Source organism: Calypte anna, chromosome 1 (genome assembly GCF_003957555.1).
Source record: "Calypte anna isolate BGI_N300 chromosome 1, bCalAnn1_v1.p, whole genome shotgun sequence".
Classification (NCBI taxonomy): domain Eukaryota; kingdom Metazoa; phylum Chordata; class Aves; order Apodiformes; family Trochilidae; genus Calypte; species Calypte anna.
The window spans coordinates 46904881-46925951 of NC_044244.1; the positions used below are offsets into that span (position 1 = coordinate 46904881).

Sequence of the window (21071 nt, forward strand, 5' to 3'; positions counted from 1 at the left end):
CTGCAGGAATGATGACCACCTGCAGCAGCCTCTGTAAATCAAAACTGCCCCCTAACCATAGGAACTAAATAGTAATAAAACCCAGTAATAAATAAAAACAGCCATCAGGGACAGGAAAGATGGAAGAGAGCAGTGGCAGTGCTAGTCAGGGCAAAGGGCAGCCAAAGGCTAGGAGGTGACACTGTGAGTCCTTCCAGTTTCCCACGGGTGGCAGTGTGGGTTGGACCACACCTGTCTCCTACCTGTACTCAGAACACATCACTCCCTGTATCCCCCATGTCTGGTTCTCTCAGAGGCTCGTACAGGAGGTCCAGTGATGCTTTTGGTCCTGCTCAGCATCCCCCCCACCCGCAGCAGCAGCCCAGAACACTTAAGAAGGACATGGAGCTGTTGGAGTGAGCCCAGAGGAGGGCCATAAAGATGATCAGAGGGCTGGAGCACCTCTCCTAGGAAGTCAAAATGAGAGAGTTGGGGTTGTTCCTCTTCAAAACCCGTCTGGACACGTTCCTATGTGATGTACTCTAGGTGGCCCTGCTCTGGCAGGGGGGGTTGGACTAGATGATCTTTCGAGGTCCCTTCCAACCCCTAGGATTCTGTGATTCTGTGATTCTTCCAGTACCTGGAGGGGCCTACAGGAAAGCTGCAGAATGACTTTTTATGAGGGGACGTAGCAATAGGACAAAGGGTAATTTTTCCTTCAAGAAACTGGCAGAGGAGTCAGAAAAAAAAAAAAAAAAAAAAAAAAAAAAAAAAAAAAAAAAAAAAAGCCACTTTCCAGGAAAACAAGTGTGTGAAAATATAGTCACAGCCCAGCCTCTTTTCCTGTGTTGTGACCTAAACCACAAAGACTGAAAGTATTAGATGAACTACTTCCTGAGAAATTAAGGTTTATTTTTAGTATCTAGCACTGTATATAGGATTTTTCTTTATATCTATGTTGTTTCTCTGATATTCTTTTCCCCTATTCAGCTTTCCAATCTGCCCAAGGTGTTTTGTAGAGCACTAGTGATTCAGGTGGTATAACCAGATAAATAACTGAGTTATTATCTTTATGAAGCACAGATCTCCTTGCAATAAATGCACCTTGTAGCTTGATTTACAGCAAAATCCTCCTCTTCTAACTTTCCTGATGAGACCTACTTAAGTCAGTTAGACTAGTCAGGATGATAATTAAGTTTTTAGTACAACTCTGGTTAGTGAGCAGAATGCAGCTCTCAAATAATGAATCTACTAGCTCCAGTCTGATATTCAAATGGTGTTGGTGACTTCAGTATTATTCTTAATGTGCCCTGAGAAAAGTGCTTTTTCTATTAAAGCTGCAAACCTTGTACAGGACACAGTTCAAATAATCTTTTAAATTAAAGAATTGACTTCAGAATGGTAAAGTTGAAGTTCAACCAGCATAGCAGTGACACCTGCAAACTGACAGTCAACCCCCTCTACATTAAAATGGAAATATTTGCATGAATGTGTTCTAAGATTATAGCAGATAGAAATGGGAGCTTCTAAGCAAGTTAGACTGAAATTTTAAGAGTGAAATGCCTAAAAATATGCCCCTGAATGCATAGTTAGGCACCTATATAGAGGCTGCTTGATTTTCAGTTGTTCTGATCACCCAGAGCTCCCATTAACTTCGGGAGCAACTGTGGATACTCAGCTGTTCTAGAAATCAAGCCACCTTTATTCAAGGGTCTAAATATGGATGTCTGTGCCCATTTTGGGGGGAAAAATACAAAAAAAAAAAAAAAAAAAAAAAGAAAAAAAAAAAAGAGAATTTTTTTTGTAAGATAGAAATTTTATAAAAGAAAGTAAAGTTTCATTTTCTCAGGTTACAATGCTTCAAACTGAATCAACATAACAACTGATAGTGCAACACATCTGTGGCAGAAGATTTTCTCTGAGGTAAATGGAAAGCTATTCCAAGATCTGTAACTCTTAATTAGCAATCTGAACCATTCCACAGATATTTCATATCCTGCGACTGCAAAGTGTTACCAGGCCACCTAAATCTTTTTCATAGTATTTCGGTGTTGCCATTAATAAGCTTTTCAGGCTGGTCTGAGGAAGACTTTGCAAGATTAACTTTGCAAATCTGTAAGTATTAACTATTTAACTGTTTCAGAATTACCATTTTTTCTGCTTTTGGATCGAGTACAACCAGCAGACTTGAGCATATTTTTAAATATTATAAAATATGAAGAGTGGAGAATTAGCCTTTTAATTCTATCATATGCACTTGCTTGTCAGAAGCCTTCTGAATGCTGTTTGCTTAAAGACCTCCTTTGTAAAAGTAATCCTGAGTTGATTTTGTGTCTAAGCCATTGCTAGGTCATGCTGAAGTGCATAAGAGCCAGTCACATGATAGAAAATCTGCAAGAAAAAAAGAAAATTTATGATAGAATTATATATGACTATAAATCACAAAGTGTCAAGGAAGTTACAAATTAAAGCCATGCCAGCTGAACATGATGGATATTTGTTTGTGTGTGTATGCATAAAATATGATGCAGTATAACATTATATACTTGTTTATAGGATCTGAACCAAGAACTTTTGCTGCTTTGCTTTGAAAAAAAAAGAAAAAAATCAAAGACTCTTTTAACTAAGCTTTCAAAAAAAAAAACAAATCAAAAAACCAAAACAGGTAGAAGACCATGCTTTACTCTCACTGTAATCGGATTTTGACAATTTCAATATTATTTTGTGATATTCAAAGTTCCCAAAAATTCTAATGCTTTTATATGGCTCATTTCAAGCTATTATTTTAAATTTATTGTCTCGGGGGGAGGGAGTATTATCCCCATTTTCTATGTGTTTTGGGTCTTTTTTAATATGTTTGTTTTATTGAACATTCCTGCATTCTTTTGTTTCATGCTGGAGATGAACATTGTTCACTATGACAGGTCACCTTCCCTTGCCTTCCTGCACAGGACTGGCACAGCCTCTCCATGATTTTTTCTGGACTGTCACCAGCACCCTGGACTCAGGCAACCCCATCTGCTGTTGAGTTCAACTTGGTAGTTTTTTGACTGGGATATAATTAGCAGCTGAGGAGTACTGATTCCATATTTGGATATTTATACATAATTTTCTTATTATTTATTTTTGTTATTTTCATTAAATCTGTTCCTTTTTTTTTTTTTTTTTGCAAACCTAAAGTCTCTCAGCATCTGTTACCTGATTATTGGCTAAAGCCATGACAATGGCACAGTATAGCAGAGCCCCTCATGACTGGGGCATTAGTGCAATCCCTGGCAAATAAAAGGATGCCACCCTTAAGAAACCAGAACAAACTGTGTGACACCATCACTGTCTGTGTTATAAGACTCATCAGTGATGTAGGTGGCAACAACCACCTCAGGAGCTCACGCTGCTTTGTCATAACCAGGAACATGATTTTAGGTCGAGAGTGAGGCAGAGGCAGTCTGGCAATGGAGCAAGCCAATATTCTTCTCACTGCAGGGCTGAGCCAGGGTTTTTCAACAGTCATGAATATTCACCCGACATCTCTCAGCTGTTCTGTATTTCTTGACATGCCAGTATTTCACTTGCTAGGAAAGGTGGGGAAAGGGAACAGACTGGTGCTTTTTTTCTCCCCCGGATCCCCTGTATCTTGTGTTCTCCCACCAGCAGCAATTGCACAAGGTCTATAAAACTTTTTTCTTGGTTAAAGCTACTACCACCTCACTCCTTGGGTTTAATGAACACAGGAGTGAAGTTCAGCAGCCCTAATGACTTAGTAATTCCTATGACACTACACTGTTCTCAACCCTGCTGTATCCTTCAGGGTTGATAGGCCTAATGAGGGCAGGTAGAACCCATTGTTCCCACCTGGATCTACACATTGCCACTGTACCTCATACACTATTTGTCTGCCAGAAAACACAGTGACCCACTTGCACAAAAATAAAAGCAATTAGAAAAATGAGGCTTTTTTTGCAACTGCTTTTCATCCCCAGGAAATAATCAATATGCAAAAATTTCTCTATCAGCCCTACCATGGGTAGGATGAGACAACTACCTCCACGGCATGGAAATATATTGTGAACAGCTGTGGCACAGTGACACCAATGGTCTGTGAGACATACTGTGAGGGCCAGCTGAACTGGCAAGAGATAAGAGTGCAGAGATGCACTACCAGGCATTTGCAAAAGACTCTGTATGTAAAAACTGAGCCTCTTCGCTCACTGCATTGCAAACCTGGCCCAGGCAACTGACAGCTGCTAGAATATCAGTCCCAGGTGTCTGTCATCACTGCTCAAATTTAAAGAAATACTGGGCTGGAAGTGAACCTGTCATTAATAATGAATGAGATGTATGTTCTATAGCCTTTTAAACACCAAAAAAACATATCCTGCAAAAAACAGCAACACAGCTTATTTAGAAAGAACACATTTTCTGTCTCTCAAGTTGGAAATGATTCACAGCTACCTGTTTCTCAATGTCTTCCAGCAAACTACTGGCACCCAGGCGGAAGAGCTCTGGTGTTAGCCATTCTACTCCCAGCTCGTTCTTCACCAGCATAAGCCAAGTAATAGCATCTTTTGCTGTCCGAATGCCCCCAGCAGGTTTAAATCCAACCTTTATATAGAAAAAAAAAGAAGTGCAATACACATTTTCATTCATGAGCAACCCTAGAAGAGCAATCAGCATTTGTACACCTGCAGACTCCAAGTGCCTGTAGTGTACGTAACAACTCGACTCAGTGAGCAGCTGACTACAAACAGGGTAAGCTCTGGACTAGTGCTGAGAGCTATCAAGCCTCAGCCACCACTGTGAAAGAAAACATTTTCAGCCCAAAGGACAGAAACTGAGGGAGTTATACTTTTGACCCCAGCTCACCGTGTTTGAGGTCCAACAGGAGCATTTTGCCCACTGCACATACTAAGGGATTTAGCACAGACTAAGGGATTTAGGCAGGACACGGGATATCTGCATATCACCTTCTGCCCATGTTGCAATCTACTTGCAAATATATAACAACAAATATATATGTAATAATATAATGCTGGAGATGCTGAAATAAGGCATGTGAGGCAGCTGGCTCAGGTGGAGAGCAGTGAGAAATGGCTGTACTTTATAAAAAGCCTTTGCATCACAGTTAGACATACACAGTTGGGCTGTATGTTTAAACCTATCAGAAATTAATTTTCACCAATATTTTCAAAGTGGGAATTGAATTAAGTCTACCTTTATTAAAAATAAAAAGTACTTCAAAGGAACTGCAAAACTCTCTACCAAAAGATGCTTTATAGGATTCCAGTCACTTGATGTGAGCCATGTCACACTTGGTCAGGTGAACCGCCATGTCCATAGAGGCACACACACCAACATGAACCTCTCTTTGAGGTAGAGAATGTCTTGAATCCCAGGTGATCCAGCCTGCACCCCTAATGCCAGTCTTTTGGTTACATGCCATTTAAATGCATCTCATTCTGAGACAGAGCTTGTGACATGAGGCTATTAAATTCCTCGTGAAAAATTTTGTCACCTGTGTTAGACAAAATATTAGCCTGGTGCAGCTTACTGGATATTTGAAAAGCAAGAAGAACTAGGAAAAAAAGTGTTTCTGCATTAAAAAAAAAAAAAAAAAAGTTAATCTGAATAATCCATACAGCAGCACAGTGATTCTTTCTACTTTTACTCTACCATAAAGCTTTACCTTGATTACTCTTTCCCATCAGCCTCCTTCTGCAAGAATTATCATTCTGATTTCTGTATAGACATTTCTGAAACCTCACTGCATTGAGGTTTATTTGTAACTTATGGATATAATAGTGGAATCAGAAAGTATCCATTTTAAAATGTAACATTTTTTATAGAGATTTCAGAGCAAACAAGCATGGAATAAATCCTTCTCTCACACTGAGGAATGGTGATAACAGTATGTTTCCAGTAACATTATAAAGAACAATAACAGGGAAAGCTTGAAAAATCCAAAACACAAAGACTGTTTTTGTGGATGGATGGATGGATATTCAAGTATGTATATACATCTGTTAACATTAGATTCCAAAAGGAATTAAACTACAGCAACTGGAAAAGCATCTTCTAGACATAAATTAAAATAGTAGAATGTGTTTTTCCTCAGGAGGAGAAATTGTAATGAAATTCAAATTTAGATTTATTCCTAGAAATATTACAGCTCCTTGAGATAATCTGTGGAAAAAACAAGTAAAATAATTTAGTAAGAGATTTAAAAACACCATACAGAATTCCTTTCCCTTTTAGGAAATTCTGAAAGCTCTTTTATTTGCAAAAAAACTGACAAAGACAAGCCTGTCGTCTCCTCCATTTGCCAGCTTTCCAAACAGCACATCCAACTTCCATAAAAACGCAAAAAGGAATGGGGGTTGGAATTTAATTCAAGAGCAGTACAAAGTCCAGCTACCACTTTCCTGCTGTTTCACAGCATTTCATTATTTTGCTTAATAAGTTCATCTCCTCAAGAATTTTCTCTTCACCTTATATTATTAAAAGTAATAAGTTTTTCTGGATTGGGGGTTTTCCCAACAGAAAAACCAATTTATGTATGTCCTTCAATAATGACAGGAAAAGATTATTTCCCATTATATTGCACACTTTTCATATCACCACCACAGCTTATCATTCAATAAATGTTAGTCTGCAACTTGTTCCTTTCCTCGAAGAAGTTTAATTTCTGTATTAACCTGTTTTTCCCAGCCAACGCCTTGCTAGAAAGCAGCCGTGCAGCAGCAAAATTAGTTTGTTAAAGAAACCATTTAGAAATCTCTTGTCACTGATAATATTGTCTTCGGTTAATAAAAGCACATAAAGTCAGTTTACATCTAATTCACTGACACAGGCATGCACGCAGACATAAGCATTCATTCTTAATAACACATTTTATCCCATGAATGCACCCTTTTAGAGCAAAAGGCGAATTCAACATTTATATCCAATTATAGCTACAAAGCTGTGTTAATGCAGCAGACCTCAACCTCTGGCACACAGCTCTGGTTAAGCTGCACTGTAGCTGAGGTGAAGCACCTGGCCCCAGGGCTCTGCCTCAGGTTGGCAGCAGAGATGATGCTCCCACAGAAGGGAGACTCTTGGAGCTGCTTGAGTTGCTCTGCTCTGTGGCACAGAGATGCAGATTGGGGAATGGAGAAGGAACCACAGCCCAGGGACCCACGGTGGCCTCATCCAGATGACTCCAGAGAGCAGATGGACACACATCTAACTGACTGTCATGTTCTCCTCAAGCTCTAATAGCACCTGAAGCCATCTCGGGCCCTATCCCACTGCTCATCCCACGTCCCAGCAACATAGCTTGAAAGGCCACCTGCAGCAGGGACAGAAAGGGGAGCTGGGCAGGATGCAAGCATGACCCAGGAATGGGGAAAGGGTCTCAGGGATACAGTTTCCTCTGCTGAGGTGCAGGTGAGGACAAAGCCACCTCCTAAACACCAGCACCAGATCTAACTGGCAGCCCCCAGCTGCCTCAGGAGGGGAGAGGTGGCTTAAGCTTTCCTGAATAGCCTCCTCCTTTCTCACAGCTTCAGCGCAAGGATGGATGCAGGGATTATTCATCACTGGCTCTGCTGTACATTCACTCTGTTATTTGCCCTGTTATTAATGGAAATGACCATTTAAATACTTTAAATGGTGAAACAAAACTAAATGGGGCAGGGGATGAATCAAAACCGCTTCAGCTTTTAGGGAATTAAGCGACAGTTATTCAAGGAAGGAAAGCAAAAAATGCTTTCTTTTTATATATACATAAGATACATGCATATATTAATACATTAATATATCATATATAGCCCTTATTATATATTATATTATGCATTATATATATGTATCTTATATGCATTATACATAAATGTATATATAATATATTATACAAATATTTTGTACACAAGTACCATAAAAATATTAGCAAATTGAATGAGGAATACAAGAGAGAATTCCCACTACCTGTTGTTTATATATCCACCAAAACTCATGTATGTTCTGCATTTTGAAACTATTACAGTCTTTTTTTCTTCTGGATGATCCTGTTTGGTTTATTTTTGTAAAGGTAGCTAGAATTACCTTGTAGCCAGTTTTCCAGTAGAATTCTCTAATGGCTCGCATCATGACTACTCCGACTGGAAAGGTTGCATTTTCCACTTCTTTTCCTGTAGATGTCTTTATAAAATCAGAACCTGAAAGGAAGTAAAAAGATGTATGGTAGTTTTCAAACAAGTCCCGCTTCGCACACACATAGTTCACACCTTCCAAAGACACCTTCATGCTTCACAGGGGTTATGAAGTGTTCCTCTACATGTACATCTCTGTGGTGTCAGGGATAGCCTTGCTCTGGTTGAGGCTGGAGCAGGAGGATGACTCCCATCCAGTTTCAGAGAAGGTCAGACATCACAGTGGCTGAATGAACATCCCAGCTCTTTATTCTTTGTTCTAGGTATCAGGCCAATCTCTTCAGGACAGTCCAATATATTACATGTTCCTACAGAGGCACTCAATATATGTATGTATATACTTAACAGAAGTGTGTCTGACTAACCACAACTACAGAAATTTTTTCCTCTAAACAAATTTTGCATACAAAACAAAATCTTAGTATTTCCACAAGGATCATTCTGAATAGAAACAATTTTGATCAGTTTTTTTTAATTTTTGTTTTTTTTAGTTTCACATTTGACAGTCTAGTATTGTGGCTCCCACTGCTGTTGAAAGTGAAAGGAAGGAAATCCCACATGTATTTACAAAATTGTAAATACTGTAAACCGAGAAAAAGGTCTCTTTTTAGGCATTTTGCAATTGTAACATTGCAAATTACTATACTTTAAGCCATGATCTGATATATTGCAATAGCAAGGTAAAAACATCTGTGTTATTTAAAGAAGAACTAGCCCGGGCTTATATTTTTTTCTGGTTTCTCAGCTGTGAACATTATTCTGTACTTCCTGTCCTGAACACTCGTGTAGTACTCTTGTGCATTCTTGTTGTTTTGGGCTTGCTTAAAATGAATCCTGAAGCACAATATAACAAAAAACTAAGAAAGTAACAAAAAAAAATTGCCTTGAAGTGTACGATCCTGCACTGACACAATAACATGACAAAACCTTAATTGCATTAGGACGCACTTCATCCCTGGGAAGCTACTTCTTAGAAAAGGTGTACTGAGGGATCATTAATTATCAAAAGTAATCGAGAGAAGAAGAGGGATAATTCAAATATTGTGTAGTACTGCATCATCCACTTAAGTCAATTGGAACTGCATCTGCTTCCACTTCACATTTGGCGTTGGGTCCATTTTGTCTCTTATGTGAATGATGACGCCTCTACAACATCCCCTAGAGTGAGGAAGGAAAGTTTCACTACTGCCTCAAAGTAAAGAGTTGCCTTGACTATATTTTGGCTGTGTGCTTCAGCACACTCCAGAGACCCATCTCCCTGCTGACACAGCTGACCAGCACACAGCCCACTCTCAGCCTGATGGGAAGTTATGAAAAAGCCATGAACGCTTCTGCATCCTGTGATTTAAACATAACTGAAGAGTATTGCCAACCTTGAGTCTTGTAAGACCGTGGATTTTGCTGTAGACTTCCTGTAGAGGCATTAACTCAGCCCACTGGTGATTTAACTGCACCCTCTTATGGCAATTCCCATTCTAAAGAGAAGCAACAATTTGTGAAAAAAACCACTTCTAACTCCAGAGGAAGGGCAATGAGCAAAAGAGGCAATTAATAGTGGATTGAGCTTTGCAAGGAAGGGAGCACGCAGGAGACCCAATAGAGTTACATATTCCAGTTACTCCCTTCCAAGGAGACACTATGGACATCTAATAGTCACATTAAAACAAGTAACAGTAGAAGTGAAACTTCAACATCGCCAAATTATATTTTTAATTTCCCTTTCGAAATGTAGCACTTAAAGTCCTTCAGTGCAATACTTTCCATTTTTCTGACTATAAGGTAAGTCAAAGCTTTTATAAGTCTTATAATTACAAGTCTCTATGGTACAGTTTCATTAAAAACTTTCATTAAACAACAGCTGCCCTTGTATATGGTCTTCTAATCAATTTGGTCAAACAGAATGACTTCTAATCAGCTGTTGATAAAAATAGAAGATGAAATTTTAATTCTAATAGATTAACCACAAACTCAAGATAGTCTTCAAAATCCATCTAGCTCTATTCTCCAGTGGATTTAACGACTATTCAGCAACTCATTACTAAATAGAACAAGATGAACATTTTCCAGTTCATTAAAGAAATGTACTATGTATTTTTGCATTGTCCTCATGATTCGTTACAGGGAGTCTTAATTACAAGATAATGGATAATGGTTATTAAATGCAGACTCCAGTAATGAAGCTCTATTCATTTGCGAGCCTCAGAGACTGCAAAGAGGGGAAAATAAAATTACTAGCTTCAAAAGATTAACGGATCAAATTATTATTCAATTTTGAAAATCTCATTCAGACTTCATAGAAACAAGAAGAGATTAAAAACTAGTATTAGTACAAAAGTAGTGCATTTATATATTTATTTTTAAATAATATCTTAAGGCTATTACCAGAATAATCAGCTTTAGATGTGATTATTAGACAAACATACAGCCAATTTAGTAGCATCCTCTAACAATGAAAACAATACATTTTTATTTCCTGAACACATTCAATTTATGACACAAGAGGTTGCTAATAGGACTGCATGCAGTCTCTTGCAGATGACAGAAGGTGCACACTGGCAGAGAACACCACAATGGAAGGAGGTTACTATTAGTGTTTAGATTTCAGGAATGGAAAAGGGGATTTATAGATGAACCACTGCTTTAAGAAGACTGTGTAACAACCTTGTAACAATGAAGGAGTTTCACCAGGTCTATTTCTTATTCAAGTTTTCAAAAACAAGTCTAAGTAACGAAGTACAGGAGGAGTTTCATCTGGAAATTTAGGTGATGACTTAAAAAATGAGTTTTATTACCCATCTTCTCATTTTCCTATGAATGTATAAACTCAAAAAATCAAGGCTAATGTTAAAATACAAGCTGGATGGCTTTGCTCTTCCTCAGAGTAGGTTACATGGTTCAACAAAACATTAAAGACTTCCAAAAATTACTTCTTCAGGGTAGATTTCTAGGCTCAGTGAGCCTGGGAAAGACCACACTTTCTACTCTTTTCCAGTCTGTAATCACAACAGCAAATTGCCTTTCAAGGCAGCAAGTCATGTAAGACTCACCAAATCAGTCAAGAGTGGAGACATCAAAGCTTTTTTGAAACACAGCAGCACCACAAGAATGTTTCAGGTGGGCTTGCTGCCAACCTAGTAACTCACCTGTGTGTGGTACATTACAGCAACACAGCCTGGCAAGAACAAACTGCATTGTCTTACTTTAACCAGAGAAGGAAATCTGAATAAACCCTAAGAAACATGAAAAGTGACACAGCCTCTCCTATCAAAAGAAACTGCGCTTGAGATGCCACTGGAAGCTAAATCATGTGGGATGAAGTTACATGTCTTATAAAATCAGGTAGAATATTTTAACATAATAAATCCCCTCTTCCCTTGCACTCTCACCCAACCCATACCAACAAAACCCTCAGCCACTGCACTCCACCAAAGACCACTCAAAATAAGTCAGCTGAATGTGCACATGTTAAAAAGAAAATCAGTGTTTTCATATCATGTTGCTTGACTTCATAGCTAGAGGCCAACATGAAGTCCACTGTATTATTTCTCTTCTAATTACTCACATAGTCTTATTTATGGTAACATAAGCAGAAGTGTAGAGCTAAGGTCTATATAAGCTTGCCCAAAACCTCTCTGCAAGCATTTGGTAGGGTAGGAATTGAATGCCCTGGTGTTTCCATGGCCAGAGGAGCTACCCACCCTTTCACTACCCCCTACATCATCTTGAGATGTCCCAATCTATCTAACACCAAAGCAGAGCATGAGAACTGCAGAATCTTACATAGATGACAGCATCTAAGAAACACATTCTGGTTCCATAATTAAGCAATAAGGAATAATAAGCAGTTTAGCAGTCATGGAGTAATCACAACCTTTTGGTTGTGAAGTGCTTCAAATGCCCTTGGGGAATGATTATCTCCTGATAACTGCAGACTCTGTGTCTCCCTCTTAATAAAGAGCAAAGGATGTGTCTGGCAGTTCTAAACAATAGTTTAGAGAGAGATGCTTGCAGAGGGACAATTATGCCATGCTACTTTGTGAGTGCTTACAATGAGCACAAATATATCTTGGTTCTTGCAACTCAGATATAAATGTGGTGACATCAGGTGAACACATACACTTTTGAGACTTCTAGAAGTGTTGGCAAAAAGAGGCACACTGCTGAGGAGATCTGCAAAAGGCCCTGCAGCTTGTTCTGGCAAGATAGCGATGACAAAATCATACATTATCAAATGTGCATTAGTCCCATTAACAATTAATTTCTCAATTTTATAAGTACCTAAAATAAGGGACTAATTCTGTTGTTGGTTGAGTCATTGTAATTGTCCACTTATATGTCCTACTCCAATGGCAAAAGAAAATAGATTCCTTGCTGTCTTGACTTCACCATCAAGGAGGAGAAAAGAATACAAAGCTGTGACAACTCGCTTGAGTGAGTAGCAGCAGACTGAGTAGCTTTAACTTCATCACCCATAGCTACATTGCCAGGCCACTCAGCATATTTTCACAGGCCCATGTCTAAGCTACCATTTTGAAAATGTTAGCTTATAACTTGGTCTTCTGCAAATTGCTTAAGTTTTGCAATTCTTTTTGGAAAAGTGCCTGTATAGAGCAGAAAAAACCCAAATCAAATAAAATAAGACATCATAGGACTACATGTTTAATGTCTGTTTACATACTAGACCACTTTCCTAATGACTCATCTTATCACCTCAGCTTAGCTTTCAAGATTCGGAATGGATGCTCTCTCTCTTATACACCACGTCCCATAATAAATGTTCTGCAGGCCAAATGATGCCCTTAGGAACACTTACACATGCACACGAAGGGACAAATTATTAAGTCCATACTTATGCAAAATTCCCTGTGGATGATGGCTGAAAGAACTCAGCATTGTTGAATTATGCATAGCTCGCTAATGTACTATTACAGTGTCTACCAGAGGTCTCCATAGAATACTATCACTTAATTAGTACTAGTTTCTTGTGTGTTCATTTAAAATATGTTTCTTTAGAAGGTTCAACAGAAAGACCCATACCACCTTATGCTGCTTGGCTAAATAGCAAAGCCTCTTGCTATTCTTAGAGGATTCCTTCTAATCCAATCCCTGTTTGGTAAGGTAAAAGAGAAGATAAATAACTGACATGTGCTCCATACAAAAAGGGCACAGCTGGAATCCCTGTCAATGGTGCCTTTTGGCTTTAGGCTTCAAACCACACTAAAGCACAACAAGTCCCCTCCCAGATCACCACTCAGAAACAGTGTTTGGAGATGCGAGGGTGCAGAAGCAGTTCAGGCAATTACATGCTGCTGGAACAGCCATTCCTCTTCCTCTCCAAAGAGGAAGCAGCAGAATATCCTCTCACTGGTGACTAATGGGGATCTGCCCGTCAAATTCCATGTTTCTTTACTGAGATCTCATTTTTCTTCTTTAAAACTATTTACCATGTAATTACACTCAAAGTCTTTACAGCATATGACCTATATTAACCTTGTTTCATTCCACAGCTGGCATTTCTGGAACTGGTTATGCCATTTGCCTAATGACACATGTCAAGTCAAAGGTAGAAAGAGGAAATAAGTCAATGCATCTCAACACCTAATCCTAACCATACTATTATCACTGAGAAAAACATATATTTCTCCTCTCAGCTTACCCACTTGCAATGCTATTTTCCTTTACCAGCTACTTTGCAGGCTACGTTTTTGCCACATCCCTTCTCATTTTGAGTGAGACACAAAATACAGAAGACATCAGGGCAAATCTCCTCTCTATTCTAGCTCAGGCTCAGCTTGAGAGTGCACCCCAGTGCAACCAGGGCATGATGCAGTGATAGGAGCACAGTTCTGGACTCAGGTGTTCACACTCATGGCTTCATCCAGCATGATACTTCATGATAAAACAGAAGAAAGCAGCCGTGGGGCATTTTATCCAGTGGAGAGAAGAGTGAATGGGGTCAAAGAAATCACAGAAATAGTGCATAGAGATAGAAGTGTGTTGGTTACCATTAGTTTTAAGATGTGGCTGTTCCATCAGCTACTAAAACACCTGAAGAGTAAGGGGGAAGGGAACAAAACAACAACAAAGAACTGCAGAAAGCATGGATAGTATGCTAGTGGTGGGAATAACCACAGCACCTGCCTAAAATCTATTGGAAGTGTTCTGCAGCACACATGGAGGAGTAGCAGACCTGCTCCCTCTCATTAACATCATCACCCTCATCTCCACAATTTAACAGCAGCTCTCTACAAGAGAAGCAGTCACATCTTTTGATACCTTATTCCAACTCTTTGCTGCAAAGATCATACTATCATAGAAAATTAGCTTGCCAGACAGTGATGGTTGAATTCTATAGATTGTCCAAGTCATCACTTGTTTAAAAAAAAAACAACTTAAAAGTTATAAAAGAACACATCATCTCTGTACAGGAATTTTGATGTCTCCAGGGTCTAAGAAGGAGGATGGTGACTTTCCCTGCTTTGGCAGAGTGTTGTTGTGCCACATACAGCAGCTAAAAGCATGTTGAGCTTTTCAGAAGGACCATGACATTCATTCTCACCACTCTACCAAGTAATACAGGTTGCTGCTAAAACAGGTTGTTGCTCCACAAAGAAGCAACATAAAGGTTGGTCTCTCTTTTCAGATCAGGTGCAGGAATTCAGGTTCTCAGCACTGAGTCATGTGCCTTAGCTGATGGCTGGGTTAAAAAAAAATAATAAATTGCTGTGGGACAAACTAGACTTGATTTGAAAATGTCACCCATTAAGCTTCCTTTACAAACACCAAATCATAGAATCATACAATATGCCAAGTATTCATCAGAGTCAAGTCCAACTCCTGTCCTTGTGTGGCTCCCCTTCCCTCCCTCCCCCCCCAGAATTACATCATGTGCTGAGAGCATCAACTACATGCTTCTTGAACTCAGAAATGAAATTATGCATTGTATCATTTACTTATTCTCACTTAAACTAAATGAAACAATGATAAACTATCCTAAATTGTGATATAATTAAAAGAGCACTGATGTAGTCTAGGTTTTTTCCTTCTTGATATTCTTGGTTTTGGATCAATACATCTCAGTCTCTCAAAATGCTGTCCAGCACATGACATACTGAAGCTAAAACCCCAATACTAGTAGTAGTACTGCAATTTGGAATAAAATAATAAATGTGCATGACTGCTTAGAATTGCAGCACTACATAGCACAGTGCATGCCATCTTCTAGCAACCACATTCAGTTTTGTGCTTTTTAATGTTGATAGCAACTTGGAAACAAATATGTTAACATTAAAACTCAGGTATGCCTACACATTGTCTATTAGCCTGTAAATTACTTTCTCAAACTGAAAAAAAGTAGCTGTTTAAAATCCACTTGGAAACACTCCACTCTGAACAAAGAAAGAAGAAAATCAGTCTACTTTATCAAGAAGGTGTTATGAATAAAAATATCCATACCTAACACAGCCAAAATCATAACACTCAGTGCCATTTTGAGTGTTTTCCAATGCCTCATGATAAAAACACCTTAAGATTCTGTTCTGACTTTAACCCTGAGAAAGGCAGATTCATTATTAAGATTTAAAAGTCTTGTCTTAATGCTACAGTCATTATCTGTCCAGCATCCTGCCTCTTTGACATGCAGAGGACTAACAGCCACCATCATCCCATTCCCCCTCTTCCACATTGCTCCCTAGAGGTGAAAAGGCAGCTAGTACTGAGGGAGGCTACAGAACTGGGGGGACTTCCAGTATCAAAGACATGTCTCAAGAGCACCACATGGCAAATGCCAAGCTTTTGGATTTGCCTGAAAAAAAAGTAAATATATAAAGTGCCAGATCTCACCAGACTCATCTGTGATGTGTTTGTTCCCTCCTGGCTTTACAAATCAGGTCAAATAGATTACTCAAGGGCCTGCATAGAGGGCTGAATATTCCACTTTCAGTAATCATGCAATTAGGGAAATGTTAGGCATGTTTAGACTAATTTTTATGATACTTGAAAGTCTTCTACACAATCAACTTACAAACACAGAGTCTATCATGGACTTCCTAGGTGCAGGTGGCTGGGCATTCTCCTGATGCAACAGATATCCAAAGGGTAAGACCCTGGAAGGTCTTACTTGCACATGAGGCAGCATAGTGAAATGCAAAGCTAAAGTTGCTTTCAAAAAAGTACCTATATTACTCCCAGCTCCTGCTTCCAGAAGTTTTTCCCCACTGAGTGCTTCCTTCTTTCCTCACCGTAATTATCTGACACCAGGCAAAACTGCAGAAGACCACTGGCTGCAATGCATGTCAGAGCTGCCAGGTACTGATGAACATTTTTCACCACTGTCAGTAGGGTTGTTTTACAAAGTTTCTAGCTCTTCAGGTAGCCTGAATGCCAAAAAGCCTGCCAGTCCCCTTCAATAAATAACAACCAAAACCCCTGACTGTGCAGCCATGCTCCAAGCAGGAGGCAACTCTCTGCTGGGGTTCAGGGAAAGATGCACTTCTGTTTTCTTAAGAAATCTTCTCCCCTCACTGTATTATTAATGATGCTTACATGGCAAAACTAACAATTTTATTTCAAATGGATGATGCTTTATGAAGCTGTGTCATTGATAAATTCAGACTTTTCTGGTGTAACAACCTACTGAGAGTTACTTTAAAAAATAAATTAAATTAAAAAGAGCCTTAATTACTGTCAGAAAAAGGAAGTCATTAATAAAAAGGTATTTAATATGCTGGGGAATTGTTTCTCCACCTCCAGTTGCCAACAGCCTTTGTGCTGATCTGGTCATGGACTGCAATCATGGTGAAGCATCTCAAACCAGAAGTATCAACAATCTGATTAAATAACTGCCTGGAGTTTGGTTAAAAAAAACCTGGATTTGATATAGAAATACACATCTTGCTAGTCTAATGGCAAAATGAAGAAGATATTTCTATCTTCAAAACTACATTTTATATATAGGTTTTATATTTTTAAAAAACTACACTAAATTTATCTTATCATTTTGTACTTTGGCATTCCACTCTTTTTACTGAAATACTAAGAATGAAAGAAATTGAGAATCAAACTCTCTTTCTGTTAGATGTATATATATCCTCATTGGTATTTAGTGGCAAGTTATTAAATGTCACTGTTCATTGAGACACTACATTTTATGTCTTTCTTACAGAAAAAAAAATCATCTAGATGAAGTTTGTAGCTTTGCATGGAAATATTTCACTTCAGTTTCTCACATGTCTAGAAATAGAAGTGGTGAAGCAAAACATTACCTGTGTTTTACCAAGCTGTCACTTGCCATACTGCAGCAGTATTGATGGTGTCACCATCACACCAGGAAGCATCATCACCTGGTCTATGTCTTTCCTTCTGTACTCTTAACCTTCTGACATAAGCAGAAAGGTTGCAGTACTGTCTGCCCATTTGAGCTTGGTCCTAAGCAAATTGTGTGTAGGTTCACAAAGAGCAGAACAGTAAGCAAGGAGACTCAAGACTGTACCCCCCAAAAATAGGTATTTAATGTGAACAGTCAGATAAAAGGAAAGCCTCACAAGATCCACACTTTTGAGTTCTAACAACAGCTATATTGGTATTAATGTTTTCTGTAGTCACTCCTGTTATTCAATGTCAGGAGTGGGATCATGAGATGTATGGCCATGTTTTGCATTTCATATATAATCTGAAAGAAAACTATAAAAGTTTAAACATGATCTGGGTTGGTTTTTGTTTTGTTGTTTTTTTTTTAAGAACAGTAATTTTAATTAGGTAACTTTGGATCATGCCATGAGAGTAAAATTAAAGATGTTTAAAAACCTGTCACATGGCTCTTCCCTCCATCCTGACAGTGATACACACATTTGAATAAAGCAGCTGATACTGAATCACAGTTGAATTTATGAGGAATTATGTGTTCAGCAGTTCTTTACAACAAATTCCACACAAAGGTATCTAATAAGTATTTACATTGGAAGACAATGGTCTCAAGTGAAGTATAGAAGTGTTGCATATCCCTTATCTATCAACTAAGCACAGTTTTACACTGCTAGACAGCTTTTGTAGAGTGCTTCAAGCCCCCCAGACAGCCTGAAGAAGAAATGCATTGTCTCCATTTAATTACCTAGCTTTTCAGACTTATTTTGATCAAAATGACTGGTTAAACAAAATGGTTACTAGTAACAGTATGCTGCTTTTAACTAGCAAGCTAAGGTATGTGCATAAAGTGAAGAAGAAAAAAATGGTACTGCATGCTGTTTGTTTCTCCAATGTGAATTTATAAATGGGAGTGAAAGCAAAATATAAAGTGAATTAGCAAGAATCAAAAGGATTAAAAACCCAGGAAGCAATGAAGTCAAAGAGAAATGGAAAATGGATTTGGACCTAGAAAGATAAAATTATTTAACAACTTATTAAAACAGTTCATCATTGTAATTAAAATCCAAGTGCCTAGGAAAAAGTGGCACAAGAAAGGTAATTATTTATGAGGAGACTTTAAAAAGCCATTTATTGTGAATTTGGGAGAGAATTATCCTCAAAGTGTTGGTAGTAAAAAGAAATTGTTTGTTTATTCATAAGACTTATTTTTGGTCAATCTTACCACTAAGAATCTCTAACATCTGCTCAAAGGCTATTTTAAGTAATATTAGGAACACTCAGTCAATTTATATCTTTCCTGTTTATTAAAAAAATAAACAGGCCCCTTTAAGTTATTCACTAGTAAATTAACAAAAAAATCAGTGTTGTAGCAACTCACATTTTGAGGAAAAGCACCTGCAAATTTTGTATGATCATGATTTAAACCTTTCTATGTTCCACCAACTTTATTCTTTATGTAATGTCCCACCTAATCTAGCAAATGACAAAGAAAGCCTACAAGCCCTAACAGAATCATGACCATGAATAATACTGAACACATCACTGATACCTCAAATGCCAGACTAGTTGCCTCCGTCCAACTTGAAAAGATTCTGTTCTTACCTTCCTTTTGCTTTCTGCCATTTAAAAATTCCACTCAAATCATCACAGATCCTCTCTTGCTTCTGTCTTTCACAAACAAGACAGTAGATAATAACCTTAGGTGGCAGAACCCTTATCTGAAGTATTTCTGAGCAATAAAATGCAGCAGTGTTACTAATTAAAAATTATTTGCTCTCATCTGTCGCATTTTCGTACATAAATTGCAAAGTGCTCAGCACGTTCCCATGTTCCACTCCAAGGCTGTGTTCTTAAAACAGTAAATAAAGGCAAAGGAACCCTTCAAACATAAAGGCTTCTCTTGACTACTCACTAACTCCTTTTGTTTTACTTAGCTCTTGAACATTTCAGCAGAAAAACATATTGCTTTATTCCTGGGGGGTTTTTTCTGCCTTCAGTTCTCAGTTCCTAACACGAGCAAGTCCCCACAAACCAACTCACCAAGAAGTTGTTCAAAAGCACGGAGTAGGTCTGTTTATTTTACTAGGATTTTGTTTTACTTCTAAGCAACAAACCAGCATTTCTGCAGTACACCCTGGAGACAGTTCCTTTAAAGCCACTGGAGCTGTAAGTCTAACCCAGGCTCTGCAAATGGTGTTGCTACAATAGCACAGGGCCAGTCCCAGAGGAGCCCACTTCAAAGCTGCAACTGTGCTGAAACTGGCAACCAAACCTACTGCTGTGAAGATAAATTTGCTTATATCCAGAGCAGCTGCTAACACAGTACCTGGTTACAGCAGAAATGTAACCAGTTAGCTATTAACAGCATGTATGTGGTATCTTGCCATGAGAGTACAGCCTGAAAATGCTACACCTCCTCCTACTGGGGACTAGAAATCATCAGAAACATGGTACCCTCTTCCATCACACCCCATCAAGCTGCTTTCTTATCCTGGGACTTGGATTTCTTTCAGCCTCCACTTTTGCATAAGGCTTGTGTTTCCTTTGAGCTCTCTACACATCCATTTTCTGGGACCAGTAGGGAGGAGGCTATTGAAGATACATGATTCATAATTTTGTATTGCATAATTTAAGTTTAATGTGCTGTAGAGAAATGGAACGTGATCATCTGTTTCCTTTTTGGTCTATTTGAGATGAATTAACAAATCTGGATAAACTACAAGACTTCACCACTGGGTTTGGGACTGACTGGTAAGCTGGATGTTGGCTTGGCAGTGTAACTGCAAAGGTGATGGAAGGAAGACTTTTTGCTGAAGAAAAAATCCTGGCATCATCAGGAAGCAATCTTTTCTACATCTTAAATTTAGGGAGGGAGAACTTGAGAAATCAGCTGGAATTGTACACTAGTGGAACATCACTTTATAGCACAATGCTAGAAGGGGAGAAACATCAGAGGTGCAAATGACAATCAGATATAGATCCCTCTTGACTTGCAATGACTTTGCTGACGCCTTTGTCTTAAAAAAATTATCTCAAAAGTAGGAATAATAGAGACCGCTCTGGGAAAGCTTTTGTCTCTGATAACTATAAAGTAAGCACAGTTAGAAACTAGAAATTGTCTTAACAGAGAGATTCTGAGATTAAAAACTACAATTTCAGAAACAGAATTAAAAATATATAAATCAGGAACATTTCCCACAAGATGACATTCCAAAGTATAGTATCAAAGAAGGGAATAGCTTCTGTTCTTTTCAACATCTTCCCAATATGGTTTGCACTTCAGCAACATGAATCAAAGGAGCACAGAAAGCCTGAGAGATAGGATCCAAGTAAGCCAGGTACCTACCAACGAAGTTCAAGTCCCTCATGCAACTCACCAAAAATACTGCAAGTATCCACAAAAGCAAGCAGGAAAAAATCACGGAGCTCTCTCTTTCATTACTACTGAAACAAACACATTCCTGAAGAATATTACTACATCCGATGGGTCATATTATGATAGAAATATTTTCCTTGGAGAAAAGCCTGACAAAGTCTGTTAAG

General features: G+C 38.5%; 1 protein-coding gene across 3 annotated transcripts in view; it reads right to left on the bottom strand.

Moving 5' to 3' along the window:
* Positions 1-2170: 2170 nt before the first annotated feature.
* The window catches only part of DERA (deoxyribose-phosphate aldolase), a 57060-nt gene continuing 38159 nt past the window's right edge, over positions 2171-21071 (bottom strand). For all 3 annotated transcript variants that reach the window (XM_030454595.1, XM_030454588.1, XM_030454580.1), the window contains 3 exons: positions 8059-8171; positions 4432-4581; positions 2171-2370 (listed from right to left, as the gene is read on the bottom strand). In XM_030454595.1, the coding sequence (XP_030310455.1) occupies positions 2314-2370; positions 4432-4581; positions 8059-8171 (320 nt within the window). In that variant the 3' untranslated portion in view covers positions 2171-2313. The remainder of the gene's footprint in view (positions 2371-4431; positions 4582-8058; positions 8172-21071) is intronic.